We start from the raw sequence: 21,848 nt of genomic DNA, 5'->3' as shown, positions 1-21,848 counted from the left end.
CATAAAATTTCAAAGCACAATACTGAGCAATTTATCGTTGAGCAGAACTGGGCTTTTTTTTTTTTTTATTCATGTGATTCTGGTGTTATCATAAGCTGTGGTGAACCCACATACAACCTTCAATCAATCACAACAAACAACATGGACAAACAGCTATTTACGTCACTGACTGGGAGGAATTACAGTTTACAGAGAGCATTTTATAGATCCTTTGTGCAGCACAGAAATAGCAAATACCTCCAAGGCATCGAGAAGTATGTTGATATAACATAACATAAATCCAAAATAAACTTTTTTGCTACTATAAAACTTTATGTTCATATTTTACTATGTGACAACTCTCTGTCTCACCAAGTGTGACAGATAGTTGAGACAAAGTGTTTTTTCTCAGGTGGTATTCACTCCTTAGTTTACTTTTTCTTTTCAAGTATGTCCAACATTTTTATTTGTTTATTTACCATTTGTGGATATTTATAATTTTGGTCATTTTTGTTGCCGAGACTCAATAGGATTAAAGGATAAACCCTTTTTTCTCCAAACCAAATCATATCAAAACACTGTTGGCAATTACACCTATAAGTGCTGGACCCAACTTTGACAATTGCCTCAATTGCAAGAAATCCTTTGAAGAATTAGATGAGGACATAATAATAATGAATGAATCAAGGGGGCTAGTTGGTTTGCAAAATAGTGTGTCGGTAGACGTACTATGAAGGAGAAGAATTTTTAGGGGCAAATTGTAGTGGATATTGCAAAAAAGGATGGAATTAGTTGTGGCAAAAACACATTTTAAGAAAGAGGAACAGTACGGGGTGAAGGTACAGAAGGTACAGTAACAGTACAGTGAAGGTGCACACACGTGGACTGCATTCTATGCAGAAAATGCAACCTGAAACAGTTTGGAGACTATAAGATGGTAGCAAGAGAGGTCATAGCTAAATAGCCATCAGATGATAGTTTGTTTTCTTCACATCTAAGGTCATCATATAGAGAGAAGTGAAGAGATGCTGAATGACTGGATAATTACTACAGAAGTGGTGAGGGGAAATAGCTAGAAAGGTAATGGGTGTGACATCTAGACAAAGTAAGGGTGATGAGCAGACTTGATGGTGAAATGAGAAAGAACAGGAAAATGTAAGAAGAAAGAGGTTTGTGAAAAATCATTTACATAGAAAAATGAAGGCAGCAGACAGGATGACAAGGAGATGCAGCGTAAGATGAACAGATGTATAGGGAGCTGAACGTGAAGATGAACACAAATGAAGGAGAAAAGGACTTGATGGGACAGAGCTGGAAAGGATGAGCAGCAGGTTAGGGTGACAGAGGGTGCAGAAGGTAATGTGCTGATAAGCGAGGACACCGTGTTGACAAGATGGAGAGAGTACTTTAAGGAGCTGATAAATGAAGAAAATGAGAGGGTGAGAATGTCGCATGATGAGGCGAGTGTGAATCAGGAAGTATGATGGACCGACCAACAAGGACAACGTGAGGGCAGCTATGAAGACGATGAAGACAGTTGGTCCTGATGACATATCAGTGGAGGCATGGAGCTGGAGAGATGAACCAGCTTGTGTAATAAAAGCTTGGAAAGAGACAGGATGCCAAAGAAGTGCACAGGCATCAATTTTTAAATATAAAGCCCAGGTTACACATAGACGGTTTTGTCGGGGGGCAGTACGTAGACCGAAGTTCGCGGTAGTTACGGCTGTTTTCGCGGTGGAAAGGGGCAGAGCATTTCGCCGGCGTTTTGAGCGCCGTACTAGCCGCAAATGCGCGGATAAAACGCCGCTAAATCCGCCAAATAAAGCGGCGTTTTGACGCCGTAGCATCCGGCACACGTCAGGCAACGGGGGTTAATACCCAGTTCTATCATTTACAATCGCAGGTTAAGATGTGCGTGAGAATGGCGGTGTTCTGCTGCCACCGATAATGCCCTGTGTACCGCTGGATTTATCCAGGCAAATCCTGCATTACTCCAGGAACTTTTGCATATAGGCACCGCCCCCAGAGTATAATAATGAAGCAGCTGTCACTGCAGGGGGAGGGAGCTCATCTCTCAGCCTTTTCCCCTCCTCAACGTGTTGCTCGTCTCCACTACAGGGCTCTCCTCTGTTTCTGAACCAGACCTCTTGGTAAGTCCTTGCCGCTGCCAATTTTCTTTTAGGAGGCATACTTGAGCTTCTCTGCAAAAATATCTGGAGCTGGCCGCGAGTGAGAGGCCTGCATGCAGCGTGCTAGCGTTTTTATACTGGCCGCCGCCTATCGGCCGTTTGGAACGCCATTAACCGGGAGGTGGCGTTTAGAACGACATACTGTCCGCTGTTTTGTCTGCCTCTGTCGCCGGTTAAAAAGCCTTTGAGGTCGCCGGTGTGGGCTCTATCGCCGTTTTACACGCCGTTGGTTAGGGATACAACGCCGGCCGCCAATTACAGCGGTGTAAACTGTGGCACGACAGGAAGGGGCAGGATGAAAATGAACGGTGATTAAAAAGTATCAAACGCCGTTGTTCGCGTTGTCTCCGTCATCACGCGAATTCTCCGGGAGCGCTGCTGGAATTATTCGACATGTTGAATCATTTTTTCGACGATTCCCAGTAAAGCCGGAATGAAGTCACGTTTCCTAGTGCCGGCGGTAAGAGCTCCCAGAAGCGTCCTGGAAGAGTTTTTGGCTGTCTTAAGGATCACACGCCGTTGTTAACGCCGGCACTAGGGGGCGTGGCTTAGTTCCGGCTTTACCGGGAATCGTCAAAAAAATTATTCAACATGTCGAATAATTCCAGGAGCGCTCCCGGAGACCTCCCGTGACGATAGCGACAACGCGAACAATGGCGTTTGATACTTTTTTATCTCTGTTTCATCCTGCCACTTCCTGTAGTGTCGCAGTTTTCGTTGCGCCGCTGACCAATCAGGGACTGAATATGTAGTGACGTGGAGGTCTGGAGTTTGAAGATGTGAACATGTCCTGTATCTGGTAGTAGCCTGTGAGCAGGACTTATGTCTCTTTTGTCCTTTATTTTACAATCATGACAGAGTTTCTGGAGCGAGCAGCAGCACCACAGCACCGTGGAGCAGAGTTTATTTTTGTTTTACGTGCGTGCGCGTGCGAATCGTCCTGGAGATTATTTTGCTTATTAGCTACACAGCTGTATAATAAAGCAAATGGTGACTGGCTTCTAAACACAATTATGACAGAGTTTTTGGGGGAAAGAGCGAGGAGGAGCCCCACTGCAAACAGCAGCAGCAGGGAGCGGAGTTTCTTTTTTTCTTTCTTTTTTTTTACGTGCGTGCGAGCGAATCGTCTGTAGAGAATATTTTATTAATTAACTACACAGATGTATAATAAAGCAAATGGTGACTGGTTTCTAAACACAATTATGACAGAGTTTTTTGGGGGAAAAAGCGAGGAGGAGCCCCGCTGTGCGCGCTCCGCCCCTTTCCACAGCGAAAACAGCCAGAACTACAGCGAACTTCGGTCTACGTACTACTCGCCGACAAAACCGTCTATGTGTAACCAAGCCTTTAAGGGTGATGTCCAGAGCTGCAGTCATGGCAGAGACATAAGGTTGACCAGCCACAGCACACAATTAGGGAAAAGAATAGTGGAAGGAGCCCTAAGAAAACAGATGAAGCTCTGTGAGCAGCAATGTGCTTTCAGACTAAGAAAAAGCACTACGATGCAATATTTGCTCTCAGAGTTCTGATGGAGAAGTATAGAGAAGGCCAGAAGGAGTTGCATTGTGTGTTTGTGGATTTCAAGAAAGTTTAGAGAAGAATTGCGGTATTGAATGAGAAAGTCTGAAGTGGTATGCAAGAGTGATGAATGATATGCACAAGGACTGTGTGACAGCAGTGAGATGTGCAGTAAGATAAATAAATACTTTCAAGGTGGAAGTGGAATTAAACTAAAGACAAGGTCTGAACACTTATGTATTAAATGGTGATGACAGGTTGATGGATGAGATTAGACAGGGGCCTCCGTGGATTGTGATGTTTGCAGGTGATATTGTGATCTGTAGTGAGAGTAGAAAATAGACCGGAATGAACCTGGAGATATGCTCTGGAGAAAAGGGGATTGAAAGACCATAAAAGCAAGAAAGTACATGTGTGTTAGTGAAATAGATCATGAAGTAGTGAGGTTGCAAGGAGTAGAGGGGATGAATGAAGGTAACTGTTGTGTGATAGAGGGGTGAAAAAGAGCACAAACAGTAGGGAACAGATGGAGAAGAGTGGCAGGAGTGATTTTTGATTTTTTTTTTTGGAGTGTTGGCAAGTGCAATAGCTGACAGCAGTGAGACTAGCACTGTGGAGTGTCTGTGGAGGCAACAGTGCTGAAGATGCTATGATAAGAATCAGATGGATTGGTGACAAAGTCAGAAAGGCGACCTTGAGATGGTTTGGAGACGTGTAGGGGGCCACCAGGCAGGAGAAGAAGAGGGAGACCTAAGAGGAGGTTTATGGATGTAGTGAGAGAGGACATGCAGGTGGATGGGGTGACAGAAGAAGATGCAGAGGACGCTGTGAGCTGGAGATGGATGATGTGGCTGTGGTGAGCCCTAATGGGAGCAAGAAGAGGAAGTGTATCTTTCCATATACTTATGTACCTGACTGTACGTCTCGTAAATATACAGTGACAGATATTTTCTAAGTATTATTTATGGTAATAAATAAATACCTCATTTTATAGTCTGAACCATTTAATGGCTTTTCACTGGTGTGTTTGTTGGTTTTGCAACCTGTTACGGAGCACCTTGTTGTGGTGTATACCCCTCACCAGACCTTTATGCAAGCACTGATTCAGTGGAAACTTAACATTAACAAGAAAGCAACATTTTTTATTTTTTTGGGGGGGGGGGGGGGGGGGAGAATATATATATATATATATATATATATATATATATATATATATATATATATATATATATATATATATGGCATTGATTCAACAAGGTGTTGGAAACATTCCTCAGAGATGTTGGTTCATATCACCATGATAGCGTCAGTCGCCCACTTATAAAACTTGCACGATGTTGTAACAGTACCCTTTGCGATAGGTATTTTATAAACTCAGTGACGATCACGATTACAGAGTACAACACTAATACACCGCCCCCCCGCCCCCATGATGAAATCTGCGGAATTCCTCAGATCCGCTGAGTTTTCACAGCTCTGTGTATTAAAGAAAACACTGACTGTGCTCAGCATTTGTGGTGTCACAGTTGACAGTTGTGGTCAGTGTCATTCATGATTGTTTTGGCCCAAAAACAGTCAAATCTGGGATGGAAACGTAGTGATGTCTATCATAAACAGCAGTTTGCCTCAAATTTAGACATCTAATAAATTCTGGAAAGTATTCATGACTCAATAAAACCTCAGATTAATCCACCACATCATAATTTATTTTAACTGTGGTTTTATGACATTTCAAATCTTTAAATCAAATTGCTGCTGGGAGTGAATAAATGGAAATGTGTAGCTTCAAATGTTTCATATTTCTAGTTTTGGTTCCATGAATTTGAGTTTTAGGCCCTGTTTTTCCTCAGAAAAAAAGAACAAAAACAACAGCAGCAACAAAAAAAACTTACCCTGAGATCAATCACGCGGTTGTCCAGCCTGGTGTCCTGGCTGACGGTGGCTCTGCCTTCCTGAAGACAAACAAAAATGTTACAGTAAGCTAAAAAAAAAAAAAAAAAAAAAAAAAAAAACTGAAATCATGTGGTTTACCTCTGATAAGATGAAAATAGAGACCAAAAGCCCCCCCACCCCCACCAAAACCCATCTTGCAATCAAATATCATCTGGCACTTTCAATTTTTTTTTCTTAGTTTCTTAGCTTTGATCTTGCTGTAAACAAGATCAATAAGTTATGCTGAGAAAAGTAATTATAGTATTTGTGCATCAGAGTGCCTGAGGTGTTCCATGCGAAATGCAAAATCCTGCCCAAAGAAGGGGGGTGGACCGATGCATGAACATGGCCAGCATTGCTTTCATTGGAGCGGCCATTTCAATAAAATGTCTGATTTCATCAAAAATAAACCACAAATAATTCACCTATGTGGGTCTGTCTTTTTGTCCTCTTCTCCCTTATTAAATATATTCCTTGTCATGTTGATGACAAGGAACACATTTTCACTTTCCATAGAGCCAGACTCCATGGAAAGTTATGTACATCCTCAAAACTTTGAATGACATCAGACAGAGAACTTTCCTGATGGTTGTTTTGTTCTGTACTTGTTCGTAGCTTACCAGTGGACGTTCAGTCGACATTAAGCTGCTTTCTGACATCGTCAGCATAAAACAGTCACAGCAGAATTCCGTGTTAACCTTCACAAAGCCTGTCTGTCCTAGAACTCTTTGTTTTCTTGCACAAGAATCATTACAAACTCAGGCACAGTTCAGCATAAACTTCGACTGTACTACCACTGCACATTGAGGACGTCATCACGAGTCAGACATGGAAGAGATGAGAAAAATAACTTTAAAATATGTTTTTGTTTTTTTTAAATGTGTGTGGGGTCACATTAGGGCATTTAATCAACTTTAATTAAAATAATCATTTTAATTTCAGGTCAGCATTTAACCAACTTTCTTCAAAAAAGGGGGTGGAGTGATGCTCGGCACTGGGCACTCCAACGCAGGGATACGGTATATTTTATGGAAAACACAGCATATATTATACCTTGGACCCTGTCTTGGCAATCTATAGTCCAAAGAGCAAAGTGCAAGTGCATTTCAGGCAAGTTCACTTTTTTATTCAAACAATGCATAATTTCAGCACAATGGAAGGTTTTGGGCAAAACAAGAATTAAACCATTCAAATTATCTGTTGTTCCACTTGTTCAGGACCCTGGTACACTACTATTTAAATGGACTCAGGAGGGAAAGAAGTGAGAGGTTTTCTGGTGACAGAATGTGTGTGTGGACAAAGTGTGAAAATGTGCAGCAGGTCATCATGAGTGCAGCCGTCATCCACCATTGCTCCGTGAAGTTGCTGAGCGCCTTGTTCCTGCAACCCCTCCTCATCAATCAAAGCCCCCCTTCAATCAAAATCCCACATACCAGGGAAAACTAGCACAGCCAGAGTTACTAAAATTTGACTTTTTTTCCAGTAGCTTTTACCTTTAATTGCAAATATTTGTTTTCCTTTCAGTTTAACAAGTTCATGATACGTTTATATAAATAATACAAAGCAAAACTTTTCTACTTATTTGTAAACTAACAAACAAAAGGGAGAACTGGGGGAAAAAGGAATAAGTAATTTTTCATTTCATTTAAACTCACTGCTAATCCAAAAAGTATTGAATTAATCCGATCCTCCCTGCAATGTTTGTGGTCACTGACGCTACAAATTTGATTTGAGGCTTTTCTACTCTCCTCCGGAGAACACAGAAGTGCAGCCAGCATTATAAGCAAAAGCGCACTGTAATAAAACAAAGAAACAGCAACTGGATCAGTCGATCTTGTTGACCTCACCCTGATTTTAATAAGTAAAACAGTGAACATGGTTCACGACGTAAATAAGAAAACACTTTGTTTCATGCAGCTATTAGAGGGCAAGTGGCAAAACTAATTGAATCCACAGTGAGCAATGATAATGAAAAAAACAAAACAAAACAAAAAAACTGGAGATAATAGAATGAGGACGGAAGGGGAATCAACTGAAAGCATAAATGTTTCATCTGTGAGAGAACCACTGTTTCCAGGGTCACGGCTGTCAGACTTCCTCAGAAGACCCGTTGGGGTTTGAGCTGATAACCTGCAAAGCTACATCCGGCTCCAAACAGCTGAATGTGTATGTGTGTGTGTGTGTGTGTAGAACAGCACACTGACAGAGATGTCTGTTTATGTCTGTGCCTCTGGAGATGGCAGGTGTTGCTGGAAATGTATGACTGACATGTTGAGTCCCTGCAGAAAACACCTAGGTCGCTGCTGCAGCTGCACAAACCGGCCTTACAGATGAACACAGACCAGTGCGCTACCCCACCACCCCCATCTCAGATATAAGCCCTAATATCAATTTGCCCATGTTGCATTTATCAATACCCCAATAATGAAAAAGTGATGCACCGCAACTAAGGTAAAGTTCAGCATAGACTGTGTGACCCACCGCTGCCCCCTGTCCCCCACTTAAATTCCGTAAACCCATGTTGATCTACCTTTCCTGGGTGAAATCAGCAAAGATACAAATATCAGCACATGCCTGAACACCTGTCTTTCTACTCCACAGCACTACTAATATGGGGTGTCATATCAGCATTGGTTCCAAAAATGGAATGTGTCATTCATCCACCTCATGACACCTGGGTAACAGATCAAGTAGGGGACTGCCTGTTGCAGCGAAATATGGTGGCTAAATTCTGTCCCCCATGGCCATTACGGTAGCCATGAAGGCCCAACAGGAACCCTGAAAATGAAACAGCTAACGAGGCTGTGATGAAACTAGAAGTCCTCAACTGTGGATCAGGAGGAGGCAGTGATGGCTTGTAACCTAATGGCTGTGAAGGCAGATGAAAGCTGCTCAGGTCCTCAAACCCCATCAGTCTCAGATTTCCCAGCCACTAGATGTAGATATCTGGACTGGGATTTGATCAAGAGACAGTCTTCCTCACCACATTGGGTTCCAAGATGGGCCTTGTGATGAGACAAACAAATGTGTGATCAATCCATTGTATTTTTTGTTCAAAGTTCCACTAGTGGCTTTTAAGTGTCTCTTGACAATACACAAACTAAAATGTGACAAAAACCAAAATTTTGTTGAAACTGAATTAGGCTGAAACTCCAGCCATCATCAGGGCCTGTCCTGAGCTTTGAGTTGTAGCCAGTGGCAAGCTGCCACTAGGCGAGCCTTAGGCTCCAGAGGCAGACAGACAACCACCACCAGGCCAGGTTCAAGCTTCAGATGCATCCAGCTACAACTAGCCAGCAGATCTCTGTGGAGGCCAGATACCAGGCCAGCAGCTACAAGCTACCACCAGGCCACCACCTGCAAGCTATCAACAGGCCTGGAGCCAGTTACCACCAGGCCAGCAGCTACAAGCTACCACCCAGACAGTACAAGCTAGTTATTACCAGGGTTTCATGGCAAATAGCTGCCAATAGGCCTGGTCCAGGATTCAGCTGCAGGAAGTTGCAGTTACAACAACTACACACCATGGCACCAAGGAGTATAGCTTCTAAGGATACTCATGATATCAAGAGGACACATGAATTTCTATCAACAGACATTGCCACGGTAAAAGAACAGCAGAAGATGACCCTGGACCTTGTAGGTGAAGTGAAAGCCTTGAGAATTTAAATTTCAGAAAAGGACAAGAAAATTCCCTTGCTGGAGAAACGTGTGGATGACTCTGAACAACACACACTGTTGAATGACATCATTGTCACAGGACTGGAGACCAAACCCACGTTCTATGCCCAGGCAGCTGCAATGGAGAATGGTGAAGAACCCAATGAGGAGGACATACTCACTGCTGAGCAAGAGGTGACTGTATTCTTTCAGTCTAAGGGGATCAAGATGGACAGCAGTAAACTTGAGGCTTGTCACCTGCTCCCAAGGGGGGCTAAAAGTGATAAACCAGCTATAATGTTAAGATATGTCAACAGAAAGCATAAAGGCCACCTGCTACACCAAGGCAGGAAACTGGCAGGAACACAGGTCTACCTGAATGAAAACCTGACAAAGAGAAATGCTGACTTTGCGAGGAAGGCTCGCTTCCTGAGAACGTAGGGGAAAATCCACTCAACATGGTCAATATATTGTAGGGTTTTCATTAAACTGAATGGTGGGCCAGATGTTGGAAAGGTGTTGGCAATCAGAGAAATGTTAGAGCTGGACAAATAATAGTGAGCATATGTGTGAATATATGAGAGGTTAAGTGTGTGTAAGTTACTATTTATTTTAATCATGGCTATTAAATTATCTAAAAGAGGTTTCAAATTTGCACACCTGAATATCTGCAGTTTAAAAACAAAATTCATGAGCTTAGTTCTATATTGTATGAAAACAATGGCTGTTTCTGAAACACACTTAGATGATACTATGGATGACGTAGCTGTGTCCAAACAGGGGGGTAATATATTCAGAAGGGACAGACAGACATGGAGGTGGAAGGCAGTTTAGGTACAGAGCCATCTTCTTGATAAGATAAGGAAAGATCTACGCATGTCTGGAATAGAAGCCTTATGGCTTCACTTCATATTCCATTTTTGAAACCAATACTGATATGCTGTTGTTACAGAGCGCCTAGCTTAAATATTGACTGTCTGACTAACATATGTGAGATAATGTAACTGATAATGACAATGAAATATTCTTTCTGGGGGATATGAACATTGACTGGTTTCCAATAACTACTTCAAAAAGGACTCTGAGTGATGCTGCTATGGTATGCGGTTGATCTCAACTTATAAATGTACCCGCAAAAATTTATATTAATCGTGATGGAGCAATTACATCTACATGTATTAACCAGTTTTTACTAACCGTGCGGAGAAGTGCTCTAAAGCTGTATCAGTTCCTGTGGGCTTTAGTGACCACAATGTTCCTAAAGCCCCGTTTACACATAGACGGTTTTGTCGGCGGGTAGTACGTAGACTGAAGTTCACGGTAGTTCCGGCTGTTTTTGCGGTGGAAAGGGGTGGGGCATTTCTCCGGCGTTTTGACCGCCGTACTACCCGCAAATAGGCGGATAAAACGCTGCTAAATCCGCCGAATAAAGCAGCGTTTTGACGCCGTAGCGTCCGGCACACGTCAGGCAATGGGGGTTAGTACCCAGTTCTATCCTTTACAATCACAGGTTAAGACGCGCATGAGAACGGCGGTGTTCTGCTGCCGCCGATAATGCCATGTGTACCGCTGGTTAATACGCAGATTTTTATCCAGGCAAATCCTGCGTTACTCCTGGATCATTTGCATATAGGCACCGCCCCCAGAGTATAATAGGCTGAAGCAGCAGGAATACATGCCTCTGTCACTGCAGGGGGAGGGAGATCATCCTCAGCCTTTTCTTCTCCTTCCTTTCCCCCTCCTCAACGTGTTGCTCCGTCTCCACCACAGGCCTCCCCTCTGTTTCTGAACCAGACCTCTTGGTTTCCTTCTTCTTTAAGTCCTTGCCGCTGCCAACTTTCTTTTAGGAGGCATACTGGAGCTTCTCTGCAAAAATATCTAAAGCTGGCCGCGAGTGAGAGGCCTGCATGCAGCGCGCTAGCGTTTTTATACTGACCGCCGCCTATCGGCCGTTTGGAACGCCGTTTTAACCGGGAGGTGGCGTTTAGAACGGCGTACTGTCCGCTAGCACTGCCGTTTTGTCTGCCCCTGTCGCCGATTAAAACGCCTTTGAGGACGACGGTGTGGGCTCTATCGCCGTTTTACACGCCGTTGGTTAGGGATACAACGCCGGCCGCCAATTACGGCGGTGTAAACTGCAGCATTACAGGAAGGGGCAGGATGAAACGGCGATTAAAAAGTATCAAATGCCGTTGTTCGCATTGTCTCCGTCGTCACGCAAATTCTCTGGGAGCGCTCCCGGAATTATTCGACATGTTGAATAATTTTTTCGACGACTCCCGGTGAAGCTGGAACTAAGCCACGCTCTCTTGCGCCGGCGTTAACAACGGCGTTTGATCCTTAAGACGGCCAAAAACTCTCCCAGGACGCTTCTGGGAGCTCTTACCGTCTATGTGTAAACGGGGCTTAAACCAGGTCCTGAGGTAATTCATAAGAGGTTATATAAAAAATTTCAGAGAATGATTTCTGTTCTGATGTTGAACATGCAAAGTGGGACACTGTACTAGAGAATACATATGTAGAGTCTGCACTAGACTCCTTTATGAATTTATTTTCTCCTGTGTGATAAGCAGGCTCCTATTAAGAAGTTTTCTGTAAGATCAATCAAAGCCCCATGGCTGGGTAGTGAATTGAAAAATCTGATAAAAGAAAGAGACCTACTGAAGAAGTTTGCTATTGCTTCTGGTAGTATGACAGATTGGCAATCTTACAGAGCATTAAGAAATAATATAACAAAGTATTATCAATCCAAATTGGAGGACAAAACTGGAAACAGTAAAAAACTGTTGAAGATATTTAATGAGGTTATGGGTAGAAGTAAAATGGATAATACGAGGTCTATCAGAAAAGTATCCTACCTTTTTATTTTTTTTTTAAAACTATATGGATTTGAATGACGTGCGATTACACCAATCATGCTTGAACCCTCGTGCGCATGCGTGATTTTTTTCACGCGTCGGTGATGTCATTTCCCTGTGGGCAGGCCTTGAGTGAGATGTGGTCCCGCCCTCTCGGCTGAATTCCTTTGTTTCACACGCTGCTCGAGACGGCGCGCGTTGCTTTATCAAAATTTTTTCTGGACCTGTGAGGAATATCCGAGTGGACACTATTCGAGAAATTAAGCTGGTTTTCGGCGAAAAGTTTAACGGCTGATGAGAGATTATGGGGTGTTTCTGTCACTGTAAGGACTTCCCACAGAGCGGGACGTCGCGCAGTGCTTCCAGGCGCCGTCATCAGCCTGTTTCAACCTGAAAACATCCTAATTTAAGGCTTAATTCACCCAGGACGTCATGAGAGAACAGAGAAGATTCAGAAGAGGCCGGCATGAGGACTTTATGCGGACATTCCACTGTTTAAGGACATTTGGTAATGAAAGACGTGCGCGCAAATTATGTGATTCCCAATACACCATTATCAGTTACACAATAATTCCTTTACACTGGTGTGTAATTGGATCATATAAAATAGCAAGTAATGCAAATATTGATGACTATTTAAAAAAAAAAACTTTTTTAAAATTATTTAATGTTTGTTTTTGCTTTTATCTGACCCAATTTCTCCCATTTTAAAATCAGGACCAACATTGTAGCCAGAAATCAGCAATGGGAAGTCGTCCTAAGACCCAACACGCCCCCTTCTCGTTCAGATTTTTGTTCTTGTTTTATAGAGGCTGGAATCCAGGTTAATGCTGCATTAGCGCCACCTTCTGCTCCGGAGTATGACTCACCAGTACCTCCTTCATATCGGTGGACAGAAATGGTTTGTCATGAGTCTTGACAGTACCATCTTATGCTCACACGTGATAATGCAACAGTTTTTTTTTTTTTTTTTACCACATAAGGTGCTTTGAAATATAAGGAAAAATAATAAGTAATAATAAGTAATAAGTAATAATAATAATAAGTTGACCTTGCCCCCAAAACTTATAGTCCAGAAAATATGGTATAAAAAAATTGCATTTCTAAGGATTTGGAGAGAAATTTCGCATTTATCCTCACCTCTTCGCCCTCCCCTTCGGGCCTGACAGCATCCTCCAACTGCAGAGGCAGACGAGGCTCTGCTGGGCTCATTACAAATATCTGAGGGGGGGAAAGAAACAAACAGCTTCAACATTCAGAGGGTGACAAATTACTCAGGTTTCCAGTAGAGGTTCAGAAGCTGGAAAGTACCTGGACACACAGATGAAGTCAAAGTGAAAGGGACTGTCATCCAAGAGAGTCTCATGTTATATCTTCACACACCTCAGCTGTCTGTGTGACTGGCTGCATGCAAATGTAAATGCTTCAGTACTGCTGCAACAATACACAGGTGGGAAACACAATACAACACAAACATACAGCCTAATGCCTTCTCCATCAGCAGGCATGTAAAGGTGCCTTGACACTTGCACAAATTTGATCCGCACACTGGTACACAACCTGCTGTGCAATAGAGTAAACTCACTGTAAACCATTGTAAACTGTGTGCGGCTCTGTGCAAGTGCGCAAAGAAGATTTTGAAATGTTCAAAATCTCTGTCGTCATGCATTAATTATATGAACTTCACATGAACACTGCGCAAACAACTAAAAAACACTGAATGTGAGTGTGAGTCATTGCCTCAGCACATCGCATCACAGCGCAGCTCATCTGAACAATTATGATGGGATGTTTTAAAATCTATCATAAACATAATTTTATAGACACTCAAGAGAAGGAATGAAAATGCAACTGTTTTACCAAGTCATTACAATATAAACATTATAAATAATTACCCTTGAGACGATTCCAAATGCGTTCGCCACCTCATGAAGAAAAAGCTGCAGCTGAAGAAAATTCCTCTCTGATTCCGGAAGTGATTAGAGGTGTTTTCAGCAGCCAAACTCAGAGAAAATGATTAATCCATGACAAATTAATTATTTTATATAATGCAGTGTCCAGCGGCACAAAGCGCAGTATCCAGCTGGGAACCCAGTGGGTGGCACTGGCACAACAAATTGCATGACAGTGCGGGGGTTAAATGGGTGCAGGTGTCAAGGCACCTTAATTCACCTGCCCTCTGTGCAGAATGACAAGCATTTTTCCCACCTTTTGAGACATGTACTTTACACCATCAATTTGCCCCAATTTGAATCTATGGTGTTGTGGTTGAGGGGAAAAAAAAAATGCTGTAAAACCATTAAAGCTGTGTGGCCTCTGGTGTTTTTAAGATTCAAGTCATAGCAATAATTTTTTTTGTACCACTATAATTTTCTTCCTTCACATTTAAGAAAGGGATTCATAGTATAATATTACCACTCACTCACTCATCTTCAACCGCTTACTCCAATTGAGCGTCGCCGGGGGCTGGAGCCTATCCCAGCAGTCATGGGACGTGAGGCGAGGTTCACCCTGGACAGGCTACCAGTCTGTCACAGGGTCACATTTAGACAAACAGACACATTCACACCTACGGACAATTTAAAGTTTCCAGTCCACCTAACCTGCATATCTCTGGATGTGGGAGGAACCCGGAGCACCCGGTGGGAATCCACACAAACACGAAGACAACACACAAACTTCACGCAGAAAGGCCACAGGTGGGAATCAATACCATGACCTTCTTGCTGTAAGGCAACAGTGTTAACCACTAATCCACTTCTATCTTCTATCTAACTTCTATCAATCACGTGATTCCCATGAAAAAAATACAAGCCTCAAAAACAGGGCTTACAATCTGGACTCAACAAAAGATCGTGATCCTCGACCCAAAATGAACAAATAAACATTACACTTACCATTGCATGTAACAGGCTGAACTGCTACAGCCTTGTATGGTTCTACAAATTCCACTTTAGATGTCATTAACCAACTTTTCAAAGAGAGAAAGTCAAAGAGAAAGAGAGACTATGAACATGTGAGAGGATAAAGGAGAGGAGGTGGTATTTATAGACAATTCAGTTTATTTTCATGTCTTAACAGTGAAATATTGAGCTGCACTGCAGAAAGTCTGCTCATGGCAACAAACCAGACGTTAAGCTGACAATGTGATTAAATTGATGAACCTGAAGTCAGTTAAACAGACTGTGAGAATCTTATGTATCAGCCATGCGATTCGATATGTATTTACAGTCCTTAACATAATTACTGTTATTAATGCATTTACAGCAAATTACCACTTTTAGAGCCAGTTTACTTTAGATACATCAATTGATGGATAAATAAATGTCTTGGACATACACCAATTTAAAAAAAAGTACAGCACTTAATGGTAAATCTGAAATCATTTTTTGTTGTTCAATAATTCTAGATACTTTAAATACTCATTCTTTTAAAATACGATCCATTTGCATTTATTTCAGAACATAATTAAATTCTTTCAAATTTAAGAGTGTTGATAATCCAGAAAAAGACTGTACGTGCATGAATGCTAAATATTTTTATTTTGTTTATTTATTTTTTCATCCTCCAATGCCAGGTTCCATTTATCTGCTTTGGACCAGAATGTCCACATTTTGTGTGTGTTACCAAGAATTGTTTGTGTGTGTGTGTTTGATAAGCAGTGCTTGTGCCCACAGTCTTACCCTCTCAACATGGAGCTCAACGTCCTGCTGTGAGCAGCTCTCAATCTTCTGCTCCACTTTCCTCACAGACGCCTCCACATCGATGATGCTTTCCTTGGTGATGCTGGAGAAAAGGTTGTGGGGGAAACAACAGACAGCACTTAGAAAACAAACTGTGTGGGAGGCAAACTGCATGTGAACAGTAATTTTCCATTAAACCGCGGCTGACAGTTGCATGCAAGTGTTTTCACTTTACATTCATGATCGGCATGGGTAGCGAGCGGTACAGGTAGTTAATTTGTGGGGGGGGGTTGGCAATGCACCACAGATTTTAAATCACCACAGGTACCAAAAATACAAACGCTCCAATGACATTTGTAACTGAAAGAAAGAGATCTGGCTATGAAACCGCATAAGCTTGTGGCTTTCGTGCTTTCAAAACCAAACTGCTGTCGCCTTTTTTCTGCTCCACGTAAACATCTGGCGACTGTCAAATGGTTCAGTTCTTCAAAATACGCGAGGGTGGAAAGACTGCAAGCCTCGCTCTTCACAGACATCTAAAGTTTGTTTGGCTCAAGTTTGCTGTCTGTTATGAGAACTGCTTTATTCATTAGATGAACTAAATTCAAGTGGTAAAATGTTACTTTTTTTAAAGTGTCAATCTGAAACTGATAACTGTCACCTCATGAATTTTCACAAGTCAGGTTTCACCACCATATGTACGAGGGCTGTCAATAAAGTAGCGGTCCTTTTTATTTTTTTCAAAAACTATATGGATTTCATTCATATGTTTTTACGTCAGACATGCTTGAACCCTCGTGCGCATGCGTGAGTTTTTCCACGCCTGTCGGTGACGTCATTCGCCTGTGAGCACTCCTTGTGGGAGGAGTCGTCCAGCCCCTCGTCGGAATTCCTTTGTCTGAGAAGTTGCTGAGAGACTGGCGCGTTGTTTGATCAAAATTTTTTCTAAACCTGTGAGACACATCGAAGTGGACATGGTTCGAAAAATTAAGCTGGTTTTCAGTGAAAATTTTAACGGCTGATGAGAGATTTTGAGGTGATTCTGTCGCTTTAAGGACTTCCCACGGAGCGAGACATCGCGCAGCGCCCTCAGGCGCCGTCGTCAGCCTGTTCAAGCTGAAAACCTCCACATTTCAGGCTCTATTGATCCAGGACGTCGTGAGAGAACAGAGAAGTTTCAGAAGAAGTCGGTTTCAGCATTTTATCCGGATATTCCACTGTTAAAGGAGATTTTTTTAATGAAAGACGTGCGGACGGGTCCGCGCGTCGGCTCGCAGCCGCCGCGACACTCCGCCACAGGAAAAACACCTCCGTTGGAAGCCTTAAGGACAAGTTGGAACATGTCCTGCTGTTAAACAATTTCTCATATACTCACTCCACCAAAAGCCATCAAAAGCCGCCTGGATTTTACAAATGGTTATCAACACGGAGGTGTTTTTCCCGTGCCGCCGCACCGCGTCGGCTGCGTCCCGACGCGCGGACCCGTCCGCACGTCTTTCATTAAATAAATCTCCTTTAACAGTGGAATATCCAGATAAAATGCTGAAACCAACTTCTTCTGAAACTTCTCTGTTCTCTCACGACGTCCTGGATCAATAGAGCCTGAAATGTGGAGGTTTTCAGCTTGAACAGGCTGACGATGGCGGCTGAGAGCGCTGAGCGACATCTCACACCGTGGGAAGTCCTTAAAGCGACAGAATCACCTCAAAATCTCTCATCAGCCGTTAAAATTTTCACTGAAAACCAGCTTAATTTTTCGAACCGTGTCCACTTCGATGTGTCTCACAGGTTTAGAAAAAATTTTGATCAAACAACACGCCAGTCTCTCAGCAACTTCTCAGACAAAGGAATTCGGACGAGGGGCTGGACGACTCCTCCCACAAGGAGTGCTCACAGGCGAATGATGTCACCGACAGGCGTGGAAAAACTCACGCATGCGCACGAGGGTTCAAGCATGTCTGACGTAAAAACATATGAATGAAATCCATATAGTTTTTGAAAAAAATAAAAAGGACCGCTACTTTATTGACAGCCCTCGTATGACATGGACCAAGCTTTAAAAAACAAACAAACAAACAAACAAATATATAAATTGTAACAGGATGTTCAAATAAACAAACAAAAATAAATAAAAGAAACCAATTATTAAAACACTGGAGGCAAAGTGTACACTGGACAACAAAAACAAAAGACCACTGGCCACAAAAAAAGTCAGTTTTAAGGATTTTGACTGTTCAACCAGTCAATTTGTGGCATTTCACTGAAGCGTACTGGAGGAGCATGAACAAGGAGATGTCAAAGCAGGCAGCCTTGCTTTTCTTCACTACTTACTGGGAAGAGCCCAGATGTTGCACCATATGTGCTGTCTCGTTGGAACCCTGCGTGATATCGCGGGATTTGACCACTTATGGGGACAGCCACTCCCGTTGTGCAATATATATAGAGCATAACTTCACACGGGAAAGTGGTGTACCGTTTTGTATTCCTCTGCAATCACCGAAGCAGTCGCAAAAACATCCGGGGTTTTTTTCGGTTCCCAGTGGAGAAGGGAAGACGAGGCAAATGGGAGAGGTTGTGTTGGTAAGTGTTAGCCTACAAAGCTAACCAGAGTACCTCCGTTCTCTCGCCTGCACAACCACCTCGACATGTTTGTGCTCCGGTCATAAACAAACTGCAACACACGTCCACTTTCCACTGTATCGTCACTTTCTTTGCATTTTCACTTTGTTTGCATGTAATTTGACCCCAAAAAAGTGGCATGTTTCTGTCCCTGGAAGTAGAGAAATTACGTCATATGTGTCATATTTTACCCTTTTAGCACCCGCCGTCAAATGAGACTGTGCTACTTGACATGATGACCGCAAGAAGCCAAGGAAGACAGCCAATCTTCTGTAGAAGCAAGAAGAGAGTGCTCAAGTTAACCAGGCCAAACATCTTTATTAGCTCTATACAGGAGATGCAGAGGAGCATTCGCTGCTCCTGACACTTCCCCTGTACCGAACGTAATGAGAACACAATGTCTACTGGTGACCAGCCAGCTCGGAAGCCACGCTGGGATTCTGGGTAAATGCGGGAGGTTACAGTCTACAGGTGCAGCAAAGTAACACAGGGAATGCCTTGCCAACGACGCTCAGAAGGGGAATAACCTCGAAAATGATTGCAGTCCCTGCAGACTTCTTTGTTCTTATACAAAGTGACGATGTTAGCGTCTCGCATATCCTGGAGATATAATGCTGTTCCAAGCATCAGGAGAGGAGCTCATGAAGGGACTGGAGCAGGACAAGCTAACAACTACTCAGGATTTCCAGGTGGATGCAGGAATTCTGTATAGAACTTCATCCAGGGCTTCAAAGAACTGATCTTTGTCCTCTGGGGTGGAAAAGAGAGTTGGGGCATACACACTAATGGTGGTGGCTGGCCCCAAGGAAGTGAGGAGCCGCTGAGCAAGGATCCACTCTGTGCCTGATAACGGGGGCTTGATGTAGGCAACGAGCAAGTTCTTTAAAGCAAAGCCAACACCATGCTGCCGAGGTTCATCGGAGGACTTCTCTTGTCAAAAGAAGGTGTAACTTAGTTCTCTGATGGTGCCCATGTCAGCCAGTCAAGTCTCCTGGAGACAGTTCAGTTACTGGTTAATTTGGAGAGTTCCCCTTCAATAATGGCAGTCTTGCTTATGCCCTTGATTTGCTGATGTTCCAATTGGCAAAAGGAAGAGTCTTCTTTTGCCTTATTTGTTTGCCTGGTGTGGTGTTTGGTGTTTGTGCCTGTTAATCAAGATAGTTATTCAGCTCCACACACCCAAGTGGAGCAAGCAGGCCATGGAGTGACAACACCTCACTGGGTGGGGCTGTCCAGGTTGCGGCAGACGGTAGATGTCCGATGAAATGCAATGACCACTCCCACGTTAGAAGCAACCCCTGACACACAATTCCTTCACCACTCAAATGCGCTTACAACTTCCCTTGCTGCTCCTGCACCTTGCAGTGTCACTGGAATGACCTCTACAGTGTTGTTATGAAGCCTGAGCAGGATGGCATGTAGGATCAGCTGTTGCCCATGCAGCTGCCCCCACTCTCCACACAGCTGGTGGACCCAAAGGAACAATAAAAGCAGATAGAACCTGGCACCAACGGTGTCGCAAGACTTGCAGAAGGGACACTGATAACAATGTCAAGTCACCTTCGTGACTCCATCTTCAGATTCTTCCTCAAGGTTCACTTCTAAAGCCTTTCCCACAAGTGGGTATATGACCGCAAGGCAGTGGAGGTTAAAATAAATAAAATACATAAAACATTTAAAAACACAAACACATACAAAATAAAGCACGATGTCCAAAAATCCTGCTGGGTTTATGCAACCCTTCTAACCAGCATAAGAGCTAGGTGAGAAGGGTAGCGCGCGCACACACGCGCACACACACACGCGCACACACACACACCATAATAATAGTAACCTCCCCCAGCCCAACTACATGGGCACAAGTAACATATTTTAGTATAAATACATTTTATGTTCATATTTCTTATCAGAATTCCCTCACTCATCACTGGCAGATCTCACTGTGTGGGGCTGTGTGGACTCCCAGTTTTTTTTTCTTGAAAATGTAACTCCAGGCACCCCTAGTGAATTAGGTCAAAACAAAAGAACTATGGTCCAAATGAGTCCTAGAGGCCTCAAACTGGGCTGATTCACACAGTTTCGCATGTTGTACAGTTAACAAGCCGCTCTCTGCCGCCACAAAACCATAACACATTCATGTTGACGAATCACAAAGATTTATGACCTTTTCACAGCACTTCTGCTTTCACATAAAAATTACTTAAGATTGAAATTTAGCCCTAACCACCATTGGAAGCAATTTTACAGAGCAGTAATTGGCTTTTTTTTTGTACGGGTGTCGCAGTCCAAACAGTACCCCCCTAAAAATCGGTCTGCACATGCATCATTTCAGACCACAGCAGCACGTCTGAGACAGCGTCTCTTCACCCAAAGCAATCAAATGGATTAATGGGATTATTAACCATCAAATGACAAGGTAAAACGTCTTAAATCGTTTGAAAGTTTTAAAGCAGAAACAAGGCTGTTTCATGCAGAAACTCTGCAAAAATCTGTGATGCTATGAAAGACCAATGCAGTGAATGCATCAGCTAGCAGCTCGTGTAGCTGCGGGGCTCTGATCACTTCATCCGTCTTTTATGATTAAATAATGTTGAATTTATGTGGAAATGATTGTTGTACAAAAGCTTCAGACATCGTCTCTGAGATAGATGATGACTAGAGTGCAGTTTTAAGCAGAAACGAGGTGATAATCGGTGAACCGCCACGAATGACACATGCGCAGTGAAGGCAGGGCGGACCGATTACGAGAAGAGACCGTTCGGTACGGAGACACCGGCAATCAGCTGAAGGTCCTTAGCCAAAAGTACACATGAGATCTGTGTCCTATAATTTTAAATATATAAATACAGATAATTTACCATCTGAACATCTGCTTTGCCTATTTTAAACTATCTTTATAATCTTGATCCCGCAAGCCATAGAACTCTTTATGAGTTTTGTTGAGGAGCATTTAGAAAAGTAAATGTTGTGAAAGTGTAGTGACACGGACCCACAACAGGGGGCGTTAATGAACGGACAATGGATAAGCCAAAAAGTAACAATTTAATGTTGTGAATTGCACAATGGAATACAGACAATAACAATTGAGGAGTACAGTCAATCATACACAAGGTGACGTGTGGGCAGGCTCAAGGATAGAAGACGTCTGTCCAGAGAAGAGCCGGATCCCACACGGCTTCCACCGCCAGCGGATCTGAAGAACACCGGAGCCGCCAAGTCCCGAGTCCCAGGTGGCCACCGTCTCCAGCTGTCAGACCTGGTACTGCTGGCAGAAACAGAAACAGTTAATGGTGGGTGTGTGAAGACACACCCAGTAATCCTTCCTTGCTCAGTTCCTCCGGGAGGGAGAACCTCCACCTCCAGAAACAGTTTCACCCGTGCAGCTCCTGTCAGTCTCTTCCCTGGAA

General features: G+C 43.2%; 1 protein-coding gene across 1 annotated transcript in view; it reads right to left on the bottom strand.

Annotated features, from left to right (window-relative positions):
- The window catches only part of LOC117524326 (aspartate--tRNA ligase, cytoplasmic-like), a 72,258-nt gene that overhangs the window by 24,130 nt on the left and 26,280 nt on the right, over positions 1 to 21,848 (bottom strand). The window contains exons 9-11 of the mRNA XM_034186087.1: positions 15,823 to 15,925; positions 13,280 to 13,360; positions 5,582 to 5,641 (exon numbers count right to left, since the gene is read on the bottom strand). Coding sequence (XP_034041978.1) covers positions 5,582 to 5,641; positions 13,280 to 13,360; positions 15,823 to 15,925 — 244 coding nt within the window. The remainder of the gene's footprint in view (positions 1 to 5,581; positions 5,642 to 13,279; positions 13,361 to 15,822; positions 15,926 to 21,848) is intronic.

Source organism: Thalassophryne amazonica, chromosome 14 (genome assembly GCF_902500255.1).
Source record: "Thalassophryne amazonica chromosome 14, fThaAma1.1, whole genome shotgun sequence".
Classification (NCBI taxonomy): domain Eukaryota; kingdom Metazoa; phylum Chordata; class Actinopteri; order Batrachoidiformes; family Batrachoididae; genus Thalassophryne; species Thalassophryne amazonica.
Note: the sequence above shows the minus strand (reverse complement) of the source record. Positions and strands in the feature narration are given on the sequence as shown.